The sequence below is a fragment of the Ictalurus furcatus genome, chromosome 2 (genome assembly GCF_023375685.1).
Source record: "Ictalurus furcatus strain D&B chromosome 2, Billie_1.0, whole genome shotgun sequence".
NCBI lineage: Eukaryota > Metazoa > Chordata > Actinopteri > Siluriformes > Ictaluridae > Ictalurus > Ictalurus furcatus.
Window position 1 is genome coordinate 6,992,379 of NC_071256.1, and position 19,995 is coordinate 7,012,373.

Genomic DNA, 19,995 nt, shown 5'->3' on the forward strand with positions numbered 1-19,995 from the left:
ACCCAGAGATCAATATGAGGCGCCACTGTCAAATCCCATAGTCCATCCGACCCAAACAAAAGCAGCGAGGAAGACAGAGCAAGAATTCGGCACGTGGTTCAATAAACGTTCTTCTACGTACTTGACCCGTTTGCTCGTTTCCTAGCCGAGTACTAACAGCTGCGCCTTCACCTCTTTACCGTGATCTGCACAGCCACTGGGTAAAGGAAGTGACTTCACAGGCATACTCAAACACGGGTCAAGAGGTGCCGTCTTTCATGAAATAGTATCTGATATAGTATTTAAGACTGTCACTATTACTGTTATTGAATTCTACTTTTCCTTCCACCGCATGTGCTCTGTGGTGAGTTCAAGTGATCCTCACCTTCAGCACAATACGACAAGTGCGATTCTTCTGCAAAAGAATACATAACAGTACCATGAGTAAAACAATGCTGAGCACCTAAAAAACATCAATGGCCTGAGTGATTCTCATCCTCAATAAGAAGCAGAAATAACATCTCGATAAACTCAATTTCACTCAAATTTAGTTTAAAAAAAAAAAAAAAAAAAGGAAGGTAATGTGAATCATTTCATGTTTCCATGAACTATTGTTATGAGACTTACGAACTGGATGTGACAAGACGACATCATATAAAGAGCATGGGCCAAACGCACACTGGCACCGAGAGCCGAACACACACTAACTACGCGTTCGTTAAATCGGAAGAACCTTCGATGATGTAATGATGATGATCGCTTTTATTTTTTTTTTTAAATCGCAATTTGGAACTGGTAGTGCTTCTATTCTCGAGTGGTAAATATAAGGAAGTTTCTTTTTAACGGCATTTAAACATATATAAAAGCTGACGGTTTAAAAAACAGGAGCATGAAGGGAAACAAACAGACTGAAGGACTGGATGCTGCTTCACTCTCATCTCATCTCATCTCATCTCATCTCCGTGACCAGCGTTGCTCAATACAGCGGAGCTACACGATTACAGATAACATCAGCCTCGTCCGTCTGGTCATATCTGTTACACAGTCTGTGCAGAGGAACAAAAACAAAAGGTTTGCCTGAGGCTGGAGATCTAAGCTCTGGTGTGCTAACTGCGTGCCCAGAAGGAGGCAGCCTGCATTTTTAATGTGATGTATTCTATGGCTCCTGTTAGCGTCCATGCCGTAAGCCAGAGAGGCAGCGTGTTCAATGTCCCTGCTGGAGGTGCAAATAAGCAAACATGTTCATGTGGCAATAGCGTTATTCATCGAAGCCATACTTAGGAGTTCAATAGGGTGCGAAAAAAAATGAAGCCTGTCCTTTTAAAAAGACCCCACTGAGATAAGAGTAGAAAAGACCAAGAGCTGCTTTGCTCGCTCAACAATTTTTCAGATGCACCGTCACGGAGGTGAGAAAGCTGCACAGATTAAAAGGTCTGAAGCGCTGCCACATCGGTCTTTTTAGCTAGAGATGAAGCGAGGGCTAAATCCCACAGCACAGCTATCAGCAGGTATTCAAACGACACTGGGGGGGGAGGGGGGTTTCCACTGGAGGAGACCGTAAACAATCATGTCGATGATACGAGGTTTAAACCAAAATGGTCATCGCACATGGATTAGAAATATTGCATTTTGTTTAACTTTACATTATACATAATGATGAGACATACAGGTGAAGTTTTTGCCTTTGGAGATGCTAACAGCCCAAAACGGGGTTGTTTAAGACCCTGATGGAGAAAAGACAGCAGGCTTGAAGACGGTCTCTGATGTGCCGCTAGCTTCGAGTCAGCCAGCTGTTGCATTCGAAACTCCCCACAGCAAGGTCCATCAAATATTGATAACGCATTTTGCGCAATCAAATCGGAGAGACACGGCGCGAGCGGGATGGAGGGGGACCGAATAAGAGCGACAGTGACGGCTGGTTTTTCCCTTCCTACAAGGCACGTGCAGGGAAGAGTTCCATCGATCAGTGGAGCAGGGTGATGTACGCGTGGCACGGTTAGCCTCTCGGCGACCTCATTTCCTGCCATCGCCTCCTGTCAGTTACAGCTTTGTCATCCAACTAATAAGGTACGACGGCAGCCGTCGGCAAGTCAAACCTCAGGGTTAAACATGTTGGGAGAAAATAAAAGATGCTCACCATCTTTCATGTATTTTTGGCCTCTGAGATTCAATTCTCCTCTAATACATCCCGGAACGTCGCTCGATTCCTGTTTCCTTTGATGATACGTAATGCCCCAGTACCGTTTACAGAGACACAGCCGCATATCACGATGCTCCCACCCCCGTGCTTCACTGTGGGTAACGGTGTTCTCGGGATCATAGACATAATCCTCCCTCCTCCTAACATGATGAACTGATTTAACATCAGAAAGCTCAAGCTTCTGTCTGGGTGTATATCGATCCAAAAGAGTGCGGAGTTGTTTTGCGTGAGGTGTAGGAACGGAGATCGTTACAGTGCCGATTACTTACTGTTCTCTGTGTAACTGCGGTTCCTGCTGGCTTCTCTCCTACCTTCCTTATCGTTCGTCTGAGAGTAAGCCGTGAAATCACGCGTGGTGCACCCGTCCCGAGACGATTAGCTGCAAGTTCTACGGACTTTCCACCTTCCATATTATCAGATGTGGGATGTTTAAGGACTTGCTATGGCTCTGTAGCTTTTTCCATTCGCGTATTGTTAAAATACGTTGTTTCTAGGAAGCTTCACCTTCAACGTGATCGCTACTTGGTGACACCAGTCAAAAGACGTTGTGTGTGTGTGTGTGTGTGTGTATAAATGTGAAGTGGATATATGCACTGGAAGTATATAAAATAACAACAACTAAATTGCTTAAAATACTAAAATACGCATTACCCCCCACTTAATATATACACCGTATATTAGTCTCGATATCATTCCTATTTCAATCATTCTTGATTGCTTATTGTACTGTAAAGCTCTCCAAATAGCATTTTAAAAGTATGAAAGGTCCAAAATAACAATAATTAATATAACAATTATTATTATTACTATTATTCCTGCTTGTCAGCAACACACAGAGAATATTAAAGAAGGAAGACTGAGTGCAATGGAAAAAATGAAAAACCCCTCTAGGGAAAGTGCATCCAGCCAATCTGCCCGTGCCACGCTTCCTCCGGAGACGTTCACGCGTTTGTAACTGAACATACACTCGCGGCTCAAATCGCTCTCGTGACACGGCACCGAATACTAAAACCCGACACGCAGCATGAAGCGCAATCGGCCTTAACGGTTAAATTAGCGCCCTAAAACTCGGATAATCTGCAACCGTCTGAACACCGTACAATCGAACGGAGTAACAGATTGTTTTTGTTAAAGGCATGCTTAAAAGGTTGCACTTTTATTAATCACTATAATGCATCTGCTCATTAATAGGAAGCAGGGGTGATTAGGAGCAGAGCTAATCTCTTCAATATGAAGCGGAAGAGTCTCTGCTCGCTGAGATGTGTGAAAGCAGGCCCTAAGGCTGTTGGCCCTAATGAGGCTCTGAGCTGCACTGTGATCTTCCCTCATTTGTGAGCAAAGCAACTGAAAGTTATACTTCAAAAAAAAAAAAAAGAAAAGGTGAGCTTTGGAACATTGGTATTCGATAGAAAATGAGAAAGCAATCCAAGGGGGGAGAAAAAAAGCATATCTATTCAACGTTCTTGAGACTATAGACACTCAAAAGCACATTATGTCCTCCTAACAGTTATTCACCATCACATCCTGCGCAAACACACACACACACACACACACAATGAAGCCACACTATAGGCCCATTTCCATAACGCACGGCATAATGTTCTCAAATAGACCAATTATTTCTCACAATAAAAAAGCCACTTTCAGAAACAGAATGGAGGCCATCTCTCTCAGTGCATTTTCCATCATGTAAGAGAGGCGCCATTGTTCTCGGTCTATGTAGAGGAGGCTACAGCCCATTACAGGCTAATCCCTCCACTCGCGAGCACACGACGCAGTAGTACACGTTACCGCGGCTTCGTCCGCATTCGGGATGTTTCCCCCCGTAACACGCTTTCAGCAACACGACTGCAAATACATGAAACCCTTCACTGCCCCTTTAGCCACACACACACACACACACACACACACACACACACACACAGGCATTAGGCATGGTTACACACCATTCACCAAAATCTAAATAGAAAACCTCGAAAGGGCACGCTAGATGTTATTCTGTTAACATACAGCTGTTTAAAACTCACCTCCAGCACCGAGCCTTAATCTACACTCATCTAAACTTTCTGTTCTGGATTTTATCTTCATCTCATTTATTAGTAATATAAACAACATTTATTAAAAGCCGTAAGGTGTTTGGGAATCATTTCAATGGCGTTTACAAGTGTCATTTAGAGGTGGAGTGGATCGTGACAACAACAACAATAGTAAAAAGAATTCCGGCTTTTACTTCCCGATATTTACATCTACATATGTTAAACAACTTTTGGCACGTTTAGCGGCTGACCACCCAATTTTCAGCTGAGCAAAAGTTCTGGAACTTTACGTAAATGAAAGTAGATAGCACTTACGATTTGGTTACATATCCCTCGCTTTTGAACTCAAACGCTAATCGCTTCAGTGTATAGCAAAAACAAAAGAATTGCCCTTGCCGTTCCAGTGCTTTCAGATGGGACTGTAGATCCTACACGGGAATTAGGTGCTTTGGGGGAAGGATTAGAATAATTTTTTTTCCCCTCACCCCATCCTCCGCCAAGAGAGAATACTTAGGGGTGCTTTTATTTTTAGTCAGACAGTCATGCAGACCAAACCATAGGAGCTACAGATGTAAAACTTGATCGTTAGGTAGTACATTGATAATGAACAACCCTAGCAATCATTTGGAGTATCATAGTAACTACCTAGCAACCAACAGGAACAGCATAGCACCATTTAGTGAATGTGTATGTAATTGTGCGACGGATTGGCACCCTGTCCAGGGTGTACCCCACCCTTTGCCCGATGCTCCCTGGGATAGGCTCCAGGTTCCCCGCGACCCTGAAGGATAAGCGGTATAGAAGATGGATGGATGAATGGAGAACCGTTCTAATGCGAAACATGCTTAGCAAGATTATTTTTCTTTTTACACAAAAACAAGAAACAAGGCTTTTTTACGTTCTTGAAACTGCAGTGACGGCGGGAACACGGCTTAACTGATCCGGTCTTCCAAAAGTCTCCGGCTCTTGCCTCAAGAAAAGGTTTTGGGATGTAATTACTTCGTAACAAGGGAAGAAAAGAATTCTGAACGTTTTGTAGATGTCCTAAAATCTAAAAGATAAAGTATGTTAATAGGCACTCCTGCTATTGTGATCACATCTCCTGTCAACGCAGCACAATCGATTTTCCTCTACGGCCCATGCTTATTTCTCAATTGTCAATCTGAGACAGAGATGTTGGCGGCAACGTTAAGATCAACTGTGACAGAAGACTTTATCTTTTTCCATTTTCCTTCACAAGGTTCTTTGCTATTATTATTATTATTATTATTATTATTATTATTATTATAGTAAAGTAATTAGTCAGGATGGAATTTGGTCTGACTGATTGAGAGATGTTTCTGTTTTAATGTGCTCGGTTGCTGCTTGGTCGCACTCAATGAAACACTAATAGGGGACTTCAATAACTTCATTATTGCTGTCCTACTGCTATCAGAAACACTGATATCACACTCATCTCTAGTGGTCGTGCAGCAGCGTGAACGCTTCACGGAGTTAAAGAGGCCTCGGATCTGGGCGGGGAGGGAGTGTGGGAGGATGCGAGCTCGGCGTTCTCCGGTGCTAATGAGCAACACCTCACTGTGAACATGTTAAGCACCGTTTCAGATCGATCGCAGCGGGGTTAACGTTGCGGTCCTACTACCTACGGCTTTGTTCTCCGGTTTCCGCCATTATAAAGTAGTGATGCTAGCAGACAGCTTTCCTTGCTGATTTAGAAGAGACTCTGTACGTGCGTGCGTGCGTGCGTGCATGCGTGCGTGTGTGTGTGTGTGTGTAAGGAGGAAGACAAATCAAATAGGGGTAACATAAAAAAAAAATTTATATGATACCATCCAGTATATTATTAATTTTTATTTTACTTTGTCTTTGTATTTTATCTCATATTAAACAAAAAAAGGATTTTTTTTTTAATCAAACACATTTTCTAGTCATCCTAAAAATTATTATTATTATTATTATATTTTTATTATGCAAGGAACCTCCTGTATTTCTGTGGATTATTATCATCATCATCATTATTATTATTATTATTATGATGCAAGGGACCTACTGTATTTCTGTAGATTATTATCATCATCATCATCATTATTATTATTTTGATGCAAGGGACCTACTGTATTTCTGTAGATTATTATCATCATCATCATCATTATTATTATTTTGATGCAAGGGACCTACTGTATTTCTGTAGATTATTATCATCATCATCATCATCATCATTATTATTATTATGATGCAAGGGACCTATTGTATTTCTGTGGATTATCATCATCATCATCATCATCATCATTATTATTATTATTATGCAAGGGACCTATTGTATTTCTGTGGATTATCATCATCATCATCATCATCATCATTATTATTATCATTATTATTATTATTATGCAAGGGACCTACTGTATTTCTGTGGATTATTATTATTATTATTATTATTATTATTATTATGATGATGATGCAAGGGACCTACTGTATTTCTGTGGACCTACTGTAAATGCTGCTTACTGCTATAATTATTATTAATATTGTTGTCGTTGTTTTGTTATTCTTTTATGATATTTTCCACTCAATGAAATGGCACATGGAAATTTGAATGCTTTTTCACGCCTTACTATTTGGCACAAATGCTTAACCCTGCCCACTGTAAACCGATGTGGTACTCGTATACATCCAGTTAGAATCGCTTGCTCATTTTTACACACGACCAAAGAGGCGAAAAAAAACGTAGTGATTTATGAGGTGCGACTCGAATACGACACGTTTTTAAAAAACAGCCTTTCCCTGAAATTCGAGATTTTCCCTCTCCTCTCTGACAGGCAGCAGTCTGTGCACGTGTGTTGCTCTTGCCTGTGAACGAGTGCACCTATCTGTAAAATTCTCCAAGAGCTGCACCTCATGAAATATTCAGGCGCATATTACGGATGGAGCCGAGGGCCAGAATACTAAAGCAGCCATGCTGCTGCTGGGATGAAGCCTCCCGCAAATGCAATTTCTCATCCGGAATTTTTATTTAAAAAGGGGGGCATCGCTTGCATTTCATGAAAACGCATGGTGGAGCTCACAAATAGAGCTCTATTCACTTCGTATGATATGACGTTACAGCATTTGGCTGCACGAGTTGGTTTAGAGCAGGCCAAGTGTTCATGATTGTCTTAGCGCTACCTGAGGAAGTAGCTGCTGTATTTAGAAGTGTGCTGCAGAGTCAGAACCATAAGGACAGACCAGCATGATTCATCAAAACCCAGGTTATTTTCGAGCCAGCACCAGGCAGGCAGAGCCAGCGGCACAGCGTCATCATTATTACAAGATAAAGAAAGGATATACACAGCTCCCAAGAGGAGCAGCAGAAAGGAGAGAGAGAGAGTTCGAAAGCACGGCCGTGACATGGCCGAGAGCTAAGAGAGCTAAACTGGACGTGCGCACTTGGTGGGATGGACGTCATGCGAGCTCTCTCCTGTCAATCAGAGAGAGACGAACCAATCACCAGCATCTGTGAGTTCATGTCTGAGGAAGAGGGCGGAAAGCTCTGTACACGTTTACAGTTTATCAGCCTGGTCATATACTGTATAGCTGCACCATAGAGGTATAAGATTACTTTTCTTCCATCATTTACTATCTCTCCTTCCATCACTCGCTTTCTCTCTCCTTCCATCACTCGCTTTCTCTCTCCTTCCATCACTCGCTTTCTCTCTCCTTCCATCACTCGCTTTCTCTCTCCTTCCATCACTCGCTTTCTCTCTCCTTCAATCACTTACTTTCTCTCTCCTTCAATCGCTTACTTTCTCTCTTCACCACTTTCTCTCTCCCTCCATCACTTGCTTTCTCTCTCCCTCCATTGCTCACTGTCACTCTTTCTCCACCACACACTTTCTCACTCGTTTGCCTCTGTGTCTTTCTCTCCATCAGTCTCTCTACACATCTGTCTTACTATTACTCTGATTTTCACTCTCCATCTGTGTCAGTCTCTGCTATCGGTCCGTCTATAAATCTCTTTGCCTTTCACTAAATCTCTGTTCATCACTTTCTAAATCTGCCGGTCTCTCTCTTTCCCGCTTTCTCACCCACTCTTCTCCTGGCTCCTGGTTGCTCTGACAGCCAGTGCCAGGCTTCAGGTCTCCGATTGTACACATCGACTCTCTCAGAGATAATGAGTGACCATTAGGCAGTGAGGTCCTGTCTGTGCTGTCCGTTCGTGTGTGTGTGTGTGTGTGTGTGTCACGGCTCCCCACCATTAGGAGCAGTGCTGCTTCATAGCCGCTCCTTAAAAATCCACCCGGTGTGTGTGACGGCCGTCAGCAGAAAGTGGAGGCATCAACGTGCGAGTGTCAGCCTGTTAGTGTGTGTGTGTGTGGTTGTCTGAGGTTGCAGCATGAACACATGTTCCACTTCTCCTTATTATTTAAGCGGGGAGAGCAGTAGAGTGAGAAATAACACTCTGTAAGCACGAGCAGCGTTTTCCGCTCTCAGATACTTGTGTTTAAGCTGAGCTCTTCATTAAAAGTTAGCAGGCTGTGTGAAGCAGTGTGTTTGGCTCTAAACAGGACAGGACAGTTCGCTTTGCCAAGCTGTCATCAGCCCAAAAACATTCCCTCTGGGTAAACAAAGGCAGGCTGGAGCTGCAGCGGAAACTAAACGGGAAGTCCAACGCGGGACTCGGGAATAAACCCAAAACATAAGCCGTTGATGAACGGGCGTAACTTCCTGTGACCTACGTTCCTGCCAAGACATAATCAAGGCTGATTTATAATTTCGTGTCAATGTGTCTTTGCATCACAAGGCAGAGACGGGGATCGTGGGTAAACGTGTCACGTAGAGACTCACGTAGAGCGATCGAATATCCCTAATACCCTACTCCAAAGTAAGCGAAGAGCAGTACGCCGGAGGAGTAGTACGTCCGAGTTCCCAGTATTCAGAAAACAGTATGTGAGAAATTCCCACATGGCCTACGGCGTTTCCCAATCCAAAACAGCAGAAGGCAGCGCGGCGACTCTTTTTAAGTGCAAGCTGTAGGTATTAAACATTGTTCCTTGTGGTAAACTGTTAACTTGTTGACGGTTTAAACTAATCTGGGGGGCTGTTCGAGTTTTTGCGGTTATGTTGACGCCGTAGGTCACATGACAATGCCACCAGATGCGGCAGGTCCGGATTGTATTCGCGCTACACTCTTGTACCAATCGGTACGCATCATATCACCGGCCGAGTACGAGGTACTGAATCGAATGCGCGACGGACTGTCACCGCCGCCGACGGCGTGCTCTCCTCCCACCACGCATTGTGCGTCTCTTTGGTGCAGTGCATCAGGCGAATGCTGACTGGCTGGCTGGAAGGCGCGTCCGATTGCGTAATGATTTGATGAGACGTTGTGACGTTTCGAAATCAAATTCAGTTTATACAATATTATGCAAATACAAGTAATACGGTTCAAAATTCACCTGAAGTGTAAACAATAACATGCTAAAGAACAAAATTTCACTGTCGCCCCCGGAACGTTCCATCATCACGTTATATGATAACCTTAGCATTTTACTGTAATGGATTCATTTTACTGTAATGGATTCATTTCACCGTAATGGATTCATTAACGGAAAACTACAATACTGATATTGTATTAATATAAATATAATAAAGCGTGAGGTTTTATTATGACTGTAGTTCGTTATAATGGCCTTATTTAATCCTGCAGGATCACACAATTTACTTTCTCAATAAACACACAGTGAAGGTGATATAAACCACTAAGTGATTGTCGTTAACGGTCACGGTCATTAAGTGACTGACCCCAGCACTCTTCAAAATAACGTCATGTCCATGTTATCTTCTGTTTATTATTCCTACAGTGAAACACGGAAATCACGTCGCTAATCACGCCGTTCGGACGCAGATAAGTTCCAAGCGGGTAGCTAACGTTGCGTGCAAGGCATGTCGGAAAGATCGTATTTACAAGTTGAACGCACATGAACGCCACTGCAAAGTCGGAACTACGAGTGGAAACATCGAGATTTTCTTTAAGCTCAGAGTTGGGGGTGCGTCAGTAAGAAAACGTGGTGCAGTCAATGCACAAAATATGATAGTGTTGTACAATTACGATATAATATGTAACGAGAAAGTTTACAGTGGTTTCATAAATTGAAAAACACTCCCGGCGAGCATTCTTTGTTCTTCGTTTTCTAGAAGTAGAGTTAAAAAACCTTGCTGTATTTTTTTTGTAGTTAATTAAGACAAGGTACACTGCCATCTTGCTCCAACCAAAGTGACTTGAGCACACCTGACATCGTAATTATGACTTCCCGACTCGTAAATACTAACGGCCCAGGAGAACGCACAGTAGGTTCCTACCAGGGATCCAAGTTCCAAGGAAGTAGCGAAGTTCCTAGCAGGGATCTAAGTTCCTAGCAGGGAGAAAAGTTCCAAGCAGGGAGCAAAGTTCCAAGCAGGGAGCAAAGTTCCAAGAAGGGATCTAAGTTTCTAGCAGGGATCTAAGTTCCATGCAGGGATCTAAGTTTCTAGCAGGGATCTAAGTTCCATGCAGGGATCCAAGTTCCATGCAGGGATCTAAGTTTCTAGCAGGGATCTAAGTTTCTAGCAGGGATCTAAGTTCCATGCAGGGATCTAAGTTCTCCGAGATGTTGGGAGCTTAGGCAATGTCCTCAAGCAACTGCAATTAGTAGTAACATTGTTTTGATTTCTATATCTATAGCTTGAGCACACGCTCATTTTCTCTAGACTCGAACTCGCACAACTCGCTATCTACCTCGTAGGGGTGTAACGAGACAAAATTCAAATTCGGCAGGATTTCGATACCTCGGAATGGCTGCTCCATTTTCAAGTGATTCAAATTCAAGCTTGTAAATGTATGATAATGGAAACCTTTTATGGCAGGATGTGCGGTGTGTAGCAAAACAAAAGGCTGGAACAAAATGAAACATGGCTCATTAAACATTAGAGCGCATGTGCGCTGGTGGGTAGGGTTGCCAGGTCTCAGCCAGGAAATTCTGTCTTGCCTCAGCAGAAAGAGAGACAGGAGGAGTGTTTTCAAGTTTAAAAGTTATTACACCTCATATAATAAAAGCTCTATTTTATGATGAATAGCCGACTATCCTGCAGCACGTCGATGCGTTGATGTGATCGAGAGCACTGTGTCGAACAAAGCGGCACGCCGTATCCTTACAGCCCTGCGAGCCTGTCAGGTTTGTATAACTGTTTTAAACATTTCTGTGAATTAATGACTACAAACGTCTCGCGTATCGTGATGCATCTTGCCATATCGCCCAGGAAGTACAACCTCCCAGGAGTCTACCCTGCCTCTGAACTTCAGTTCTTCAGTATACGAGCTGATCTTCAGTAGCGCGAGATACTGAGAACTTCAATCAATCAAGTACATTAGAACGAACCGGCGGAGAAATGTCTATAGAATCTAATGTCAGAAATGAATCTTATTCAAATAGTATTTGCTGATTTGCAGTGAAGGTGAAGCAGAATGTCTTTATTCGGAGTCAGTTTCAAATAGTGATGCTGTGTTCAGCTCCATCCTAAGTGACTAAAAGAGTCGTGTGTGTGTGTGCCTTCAATGTGCTAGTCGGGTGTGTGTGTGTGCCTTCAGTGTGCTGCTCAGGTGTGTGTGTGTGTGTGGGTGTATGCGCAGCTCACCTTGTTCCATCTGCCTTCCAGCTAACCTTGTAGCCGTTCTGCTCCAACAGATGAATGTTGCGCCTGTCCATGGACACGGGCTGAGCTCCAGGGAAGCCGGTCCTGACACAGACACACACACACACACACACACACACATTTTTTGTATTTCCATTTCATTTTGATGAAATGCATTAATGGTTTCTTAAGGTTGAGCTGTCAAAACGTGTTCTGTGCAGAAAACAAAACCAAACCAAAAACACTGTCATTTCCGGCTGCATCTACCCAGTTCGCTAGTCACAGTGCATAAAATCCTGCAGATATAGGTCAAGAGCTTTGGTTAATGTCCACGTTAAGCATCAGAATGGCGCGAATTTGTACAGTGGTGCCGGTGCCAGATTCATCCAGAGTGCCAAAGCACGCAACGTATGGGGAAAGCAAGGATCGAGCTTTCCGCCTCAGAAAGGCATGTCAAAGTGAAAAATATCAGACTTTTTCAAACGATCCTCATCTCCGTCCAGCACCAACGCTGATGGCACACCTGCTAGTATAAAAAAGTATAAAAAAATAAAAAACAGGCTCCAGCTGTGCCAGCATGAGAGAGAGAGAGAGAGAGAGAGAGAGAGAGAACGACGGAGACACGGAGGATCATCTTTCCGTGTCAATCAATGAACGCCCGAGTAAAAGTACACAAAGGCATTTTAAGACTGGACTCGAGAGTTTGCACGGCTCGGGTATGGATCATCGCACGCAGAGAAAAACTTTTTATGACTTTAGTTCCAAAGCGGGCAGAGAAATAGCGGGGGAAATGGATTTCATTACCGGAACCAGCCGTTTCAGGAAAGACACTGGGGGACTGTGAGAAAACGGGCGATAGTCAAAAGCATAAACAAGCTGGTGACGATGGAATCGCAGCGTGCGCCATAAACACACCGTTAACACAAGCAGCGTCTCGTGCATGTGAACTACAAGACGTTCACGTCCCACTTTGAGTCAACTCGGATGAAAATGCCGACGCTGTAAAAGCAGGCCAGACGTACGTACACACACACACACACACACACACACGATGACTGAAAGGAAGTGCATGCTCTAAACATCTTTTAAACTGAAGTTCATTGGTGCATTTTCTTTTATTATAGAATTTATACTCTATATAGAAAGCTGCATGATTATAGTTCTGGTTCTCTCTCACCAGTCAAACAAATCCAAACACTGAACATGTTTAAGCTCCAAATAAAAGCATATTGTGTTCCTCTTGACTTTATTTACACGTGAACTTGAAGCAATCCAAGAGTAAGTAATCAGATTACGTCACTTTCATATTGTGATACTTGGATCACGTTACTGTTTACGTTTTTTATAAAGTCGTTTCTAACCCTCACCGACCCTTGCTGACTCATGACTCTAGAGCTAGGCACTCTGGACTCAACTCAGACTCTAGAGCTGAGGACCTCAGATTTAACTCTTAATCTACACCGAGGAACTCTGGGGTCACCTCAAATTCTCGAGCTAAAGTAGAGGACGCATAACGCTGAGTCAGTGAAGTGCTGAGTCTATTAGATTATTGATTTATGATGTAACACTGCCCTCAAATCAACCCAGAAAACAGTATTTTCTTCAAAAACTACCTCTAACCGAGTCGCACACACTTCCTGTGATTTCCACCAGCAGAGAGAGTTTCTAATGTTATTGTCTGCATTGTGTAGGAAGTGATCGTCTCTTTTAACGGGCACAATTAGCTGATGGGAAACGGACACATGACCGAGGCATCGTTAGTTCAGGATTCGTACCGTCCCTCGCACGGCCGTAACGCGGACATAACCGTTCACGAGTTTGAGAGATATCGGCGGCTATTGTTCCCCTCTCTAGATGAAATCAACAGGAACTTCGAGACAGCCTCGGAGACAAGCTGTTCTTATTCCACAAAAGAGCTGTCATCTATTAAGCCCCCACTAAAACTTTTAGACAGTTTGGAAGACGTTTCTGTGGGACGAAATGAGAAAGGCAGCTATTTGTGGTGATACAGTGTGTGTCACAGAACTTCACACTGATGCACGGCTGCCACAACCCCATCATGCCCTATAGAGACATGACAGAGAGACTTTTCCTGTGGAAAGTGTGACACTTAGGGGAGAAAATCTGCTCTTTTTTTTTAAGCTCTTCAAGGTAAAACACAACATGAGGGACAGGCTTGCACACAGCAAACATTTTATCCTTTTTAGCTACGTTTAAACCTCCACGAGAGAAGTTTCTGGGTGGTCTGATACAAAATGTGCTACGTTCTATGTCGTTGAACACGTCGACGTATAAATACCACGAGATTCTTGCAATCCTAAACTCTCGTCTCATATTCATCTTTTGATCTCGAACCCTTCAGTCTACTGCAAAAACTATCAAATAATGAACTGGCCTTGCCAATATGTCCAATGCTTTCAGAGGGGACTGTACCTGTATACAACATCTATGGTCATGAATTTTCCTTAAGCCCCATTTGGATGGTATTAGTTTCCCAGGGAGGCGTCTGTACCGAATATTTCCCCTGTGTAACACAACGCGTGCATCCGGAAGTTAACACGAGCTTAACGCAAACTCATAAGCAAGAGTCGTTATTCGATCCTGAACTGATTTCGTTATGAAATCATTATGGCTTATGCGATTATAAAGTGGTGAGCTTTCCTTCCCTTGAGATGAGGATTTACATGACAGTAAAAGTTTGAAGGTTTAAAAGCATAACGTTTTTGCAAAGGAGTTAAACATGGTACGCTAATAGAGTAAGGATAATGCGATGCAATTTCCTCAGAGATGGAGAAATAATAATAATAATAATAATAATAATAATAATTATAGTGTGTGTGTTTGTAACCTGTCTCGAGTTTATTGTATTGCTTTTGTAAAAATCTGTTCAAACCGGTAAACCTTTGTTTACTGTTTCTCCTCGGGCCAAATTCCGAGATGATGCAGACGAGAATGAAGTCGTTTGTGGATTACGTGGCCACGGGCAGCTCCATTTCTGCTGCAGGGGAAGCGCAGTATTTTCTGTGAAGCACTCTGACCTACCCAAAGGCAATGAAATGCCACATTGAAAAGCTCAGACTGGATCACGCTGCCTAGAGACTTGATAACAGTGAATCGGGGGCGGGGGGGAGAAGAAAAAGAAGAAAGAAAAAAAAAAAACTCATCTGATCCTATTTTTCTCCTCCAAAAAAGCTGAAAAGCCTACACACACGCACACACGCATGTAAATGTAATGTTCCAATGTAAGCACTTACTTTCCCCACTCGCAGTACTCCTGACATTTGCGCTGAACCTGCCCCAGTTTGGGCTGAGTGGTCAGCTGAGTCACTCCTTTGACCGAGACGCCTTCCAGAAACACGGCACCCTGAAAGAGAAAGGGGGGTGGGGGGGGTGGGGTTTACAGTTACAGTCCTGATCATTTCCCTATTTAGAAGTCTCATATGCCACCTTTTGTTTGTTTGTTTGTTTGTTTTTCTTTTAAACAGCTGAAAAACGGAAATTAAGCTTCGCATTTTATTTCCTTGGTTTATTAAAAAAAAAATTCCAGCATGCCATGACCTCGGGATGATCCCTTTCGTCAGAAAAACTGAAAAAGACGAGAAGGATAATCCACTTATCTGGGTGAAAAACACGCGGGAAGGGCGTCACTATCGAAGCAAAACACATGCGCAACCACCGGCACAGCACTTTTAGTACACAAGGTTAGAGCGTAACCACCTCTAGCTGTCTCTTGAAACTGGAATAAACATTTTTTGGTTTATTTTTTTTTTAAAAACACAAAAAAAAAAAAAAACTGAAAAAATTTTGTGCTGTTAAACGTTAAGGGTTTCTTGGTTTACATTGTTTTATTGTGATTGTAAGTGGGCTGTACAAAGCCAGAGATTTTTTCATTCGACAGCCAGTTATTGCAGAAATATAGGCAACGTAGTAGTCCCCGCCAAATCTTAGAAAAGTCCAGCTGCATTTTAATCACGGTGTAGCGTGAGGAACCTTCACAGAGCTCGGGTGTGATTTAGCAGAGCAAACCTAGCGAGTGGCGCGGTCATAACGTAAGTCAACGTAGCTACTGTATTACTTGGGAACCTGTTTCCCCATCACCACGTCCGCAGGAAACGGGCGACACCGAGAGTCATCGTCCAGAGCTGGTGCGATGTTCTGGCAACGTGATCTCGCCACTCGTGCGCGTCTCTGAGCTGATGTATGAGGAAGTGCGCAGACAGCGCTTTCCTTCCATGATGCAACGTGAGCAGCCGTTTGAAAAGACGTGGTCGCGTCACGTCAGATGGCGCGGAGGGAGCACGTGATCGCCCTGTCCCTCCCGGGATGGTAGCTGTCATATGACAGAAGAGACCTAACTAGTGGGTGGGAACTGGTCATGACTAAACAGGCTAAACATTTTGTCTGAGCTGTCACTACAGTGCACAGTCTCTATTACCGTCTTGTAGAGAACTTCCATGGATACTTCATCTAACTCCAAGGAAATGTGGACTATCAAAAGAGCAAAAAAAAAAAAAAACAAAGATCTTAAACTAGATCAGAGTTAAGAGCCACACATGCCTGTCACAGCCTCCTACACAAGTGGCTCTGCCAAGCAAGGAGAGGCAATGACTAATTGACTAATCACCAGAAAAGAAAAATGGATCCCTGTAGATTAAAAAATAAAAACCTGAGTCTTGCTTGATTTGCCTTCTGCAGCCATCAAGAGCCCGGGATATAAGGTGTCGTGATTTCAGATGTCAGTACAGGCACTACAGGGGATATCCTCGCTAATTGAACTATTCTAACGAGAGAGACTGCTGCAGGAAGCTGCTGCAATTAGAACGCTGTGAGGTCTTCATTACAGTCCTGAGGAATTAGACGTGACTTCTGTAACAAAAACCTTCCCTTAACTGAGATCACAAAACTACTTCTTTATTATGGTCTGGATCCAGTTGAATTAAAAGTCTAGCTAAAGCTCGGGGCAGCAGCACGAGTCAAGAAAGGAAGGAAAGAGGATTAGAGAACGTGAAAGCTACGTGCTCAGCTTTGACTGCTATTTTCAACTGGAGCTTTGATCCCAGTTTCTGGAATTTCGTCCTCTCTGGGAGAAAAATCCGACCGCACGTTACAGTGGACGTAAAAAGTCTACGCACCCCTGTAGAGATTTCAGGTTTTTTATGATCAAGGCCAGATCTTTTTCCACCTTTAACGTGACACAGCAATCAAAAGAATTCAAGTGAAATACAAAATGAAAGCTTTTAGGAATTAATTATCCATCCTTCCATCCATCTTCTATACCGCTTATCCTTTTCAGGGTCACGGGGAACCTGGAGCCTATCCCAGGGAGCGTCGGGCACAAGGCGGGGTACACCCTGGACAGGGTCGGAATTAATTATGCAAAATCGCTTTTCTTTTATAGCATCATACCGACCGTGTGTACTCTCACACCCCCACTCTCGCCCCTCTGATCGGATGCTGGCCGTCACCGTGCGGTCAAACTTCATTTTAGGATTGTCAGGGAGACTCAAAGCCGCTCAGGAACATCATATATTCCGGTTTTAGTTGTGCTGACTCAAACCCGCAAAAAAAACCAAAAACAAAACAACCCCAGACATTTTCAACTTTTTGAACTCTATTACGGTCGACGTTTTTTTTGTTCTTACATAATGCAAGTGAAAAATGACACTTTTTTAAATTTATTAGAATGGACTTGTAATTTACATGTTAAATGTAGACGTGTAAAAAATTGTAACAGCACCATCTATAGCAAGTAGTGCAAACAATGGTTCTTTTAAAGAAAGGGTGTTTTATATTTAAATACATTTTTAAAAACTATATATTGTTTGCTCTATTTGCTATAGATATAAATGCTATAAAACGGGGACCGTATCTTTTGGGACGTGAAATAGCACCGCAACCGAGCAGCTCCTTCTCTGTTTACGGAGCGACGTCGAATCAGCGTTGTGCACAGCATCAGCAATAAACAAAGTAAAACTTCTTACTTTTAAACGAGTTAACCTGTATACACACACACATACAAGTATTCGCTTTAGATTAATCGACAGATATATTCGTTTGTTAAATCTGAATAAACACTGACTATACGGTTTGCTGTTTGAGAGCGAAAGTATACGTCACTCAGCCGAGTCAGCTGCCTAGCTTGTTGCTAACAAAATACGAACGTGGCGGCGTCCAGTCTCCCACTTCGTCTGTCGAACGTGCCGGGGTCGAAAATGACGGAATTCCGACTGGCGAGTTACCGCTTAGGATGTAATGCGGCATTATATTTTAGTTCGACTTGTTCATGTGACTTTTCAAACCTGTACCAATTCCATATCTCTGAAGTGATCCGTGAACCTTTCTCTGCTACAAGCTCAGTCCTCAGTGATATATGCATACCTGTATATATGATCTCAATTAAAACATTTCAAACGTAAATCATGGCAGAACATTCATTCGAATGAACCGAATTAATGGTGAAAATTGCCCAACACCACTGACGCATGAGGACAAAACAAAAGCAGTACTAGATCCAGATTTTTGAATGTTGGAAACAATATTGTACGTAATTAGGATTGTTATAAAGGCTCAGTTATAAAGGAGCCCTCAATTCCTACCTGCTAGCTTTACCCACCTATAAAGATAAAGTGTAAGGTATCAACAGTTTAAAAAGAATCAAAACTGTGACAAGGCCTAGGCACAATTTATTCATGGAAAAAGAAAAGAAAAAAAATCTCTCTCACCAGTTTCAGTTTCTCTCTCTTCTTCTTGCCCGAATTGGAGCCTGATGAGCTTGGTCCAGAGTCCTGAGCGATCACGTTTCCGTCGTCGTCGACGTCATCGTTGCCGTCTTCAAAACACCAATCGGGAAGCTCCGGGGCAGGTGGAGCGTCGTCGACGTCGCCGTAGCGACGGAAGAGTTCTTTCAGGTACTCTTCTTTATAGATGCCAGGAGAGCGAGCGAGAGCGAACGCTGCTGCTGCGGCTTCGACGCTAAATGACACAAACAGAAACGGTTTCACTCATGTGGCTTTACCTGCTGTTGCCATGCTACAAGATTGGGTCCGGACATGAACTTTCACCTGATCCTCGGATCCCATGAAAACGAACGCGAGCGCACTCGGTCGTGAGACTTTGTCTGTGGTGGGTGTTACTACACCGTTACATGTTTGCTGTTCCTACTCAGACATCGCACACCAAATCAGTTCTTATAGAAGCAAGCTTACATTTTGCCCTCGCCCTCAACTGGATTCAGGGATCTGCTGCGCAGGATGGAAGATTACTTATATTTATGTACAAATATATCAGACGCAGTGTAATCCAACATCACAAGTTTTAACAGGAAAATACTGCGATATATTTTACAGTACATTTTACACATTGATGTAAATAGAGAGTCCGAATATTAAGGCAAGATATCGAGGCTTTTTTTCAAAATTTTTGATGCGATTTGAGGAGTTTTTTGTGCTTTTTTTGCGGAAAACTACTTAAATTGGTGAAATCGCAATTGTACAAAATTTTCTTTCACAGTGAGGTTTGTTGGTAAATGAGCCCTTTTAGCTGTACTCATGTTAGATGCACGTGAATCGTAGAGGACTTTGGTTGAACGCGCGTTGTGATGACGTCACATGACGCGTCTTGGCCCAAAATCTGCGGTAAGTCTGAAACACTGCATGTGAACATTGCGGCGTTTGCTTGATTTTGCGTTCATCTCTGCGATCGCAAAATCCTGGAGGAGCCGATCACGGTCGTGTTCAGGTTACAAGCTTTCCTGGTACATTTCCACATTTCTGTTTGGATCTGATCTGATTATTTTAACAGGTCATGTTCATGACTGCAAGGAACCCATTTCTCGGGTTAGTGTTCCACCGCACTAGTCGGTTCCTTAGTTTATGACATAAATCCCAGATTTCTCCATTCTTCAAGTCAATCTATTATTATCCTCCACCGCTGTTTTGACACGCCGCCGTCGCTAGATGACGACGACGACCCCGAGGAGCAGGCTCGTCGGGAAAAACCCACGTGAACTCCGATCTCGCCGTTCACGTCACATGGCCACATGGTGGACATGCATCCGGTCTAAGACCACAAATCAGTTCTGATTCGAAAAGTTCTGACTTCCTACAAAAAAAAAATCTATCACACTAAGGCAGAAAA

At 43.1% G+C, this 19,995-nt stretch overlaps 1 protein-coding gene across 1 annotated transcript in view; it reads right to left on the reverse strand.

The window, feature by feature from the left end:
- The window catches only part of rngtt (RNA guanylyltransferase and 5'-phosphatase), a 131,211-nt gene that overhangs the window by 92,126 nt on the left and 19,090 nt on the right, over positions 1-19,995 (reverse strand). Inside the window, exons 6-8 of the mRNA XM_053645812.1 lie at positions 18,582-18,831; positions 15,114-15,223; positions 11,863-11,964 (exon numbers count right to left, since the gene is read on the reverse strand). Coding sequence (XP_053501787.1) covers positions 11,863-11,964; positions 15,114-15,223; positions 18,582-18,831 — 462 coding nt within the window. The remainder of the gene's footprint in view (positions 1-11,862; positions 11,965-15,113; positions 15,224-18,581; positions 18,832-19,995) is intronic.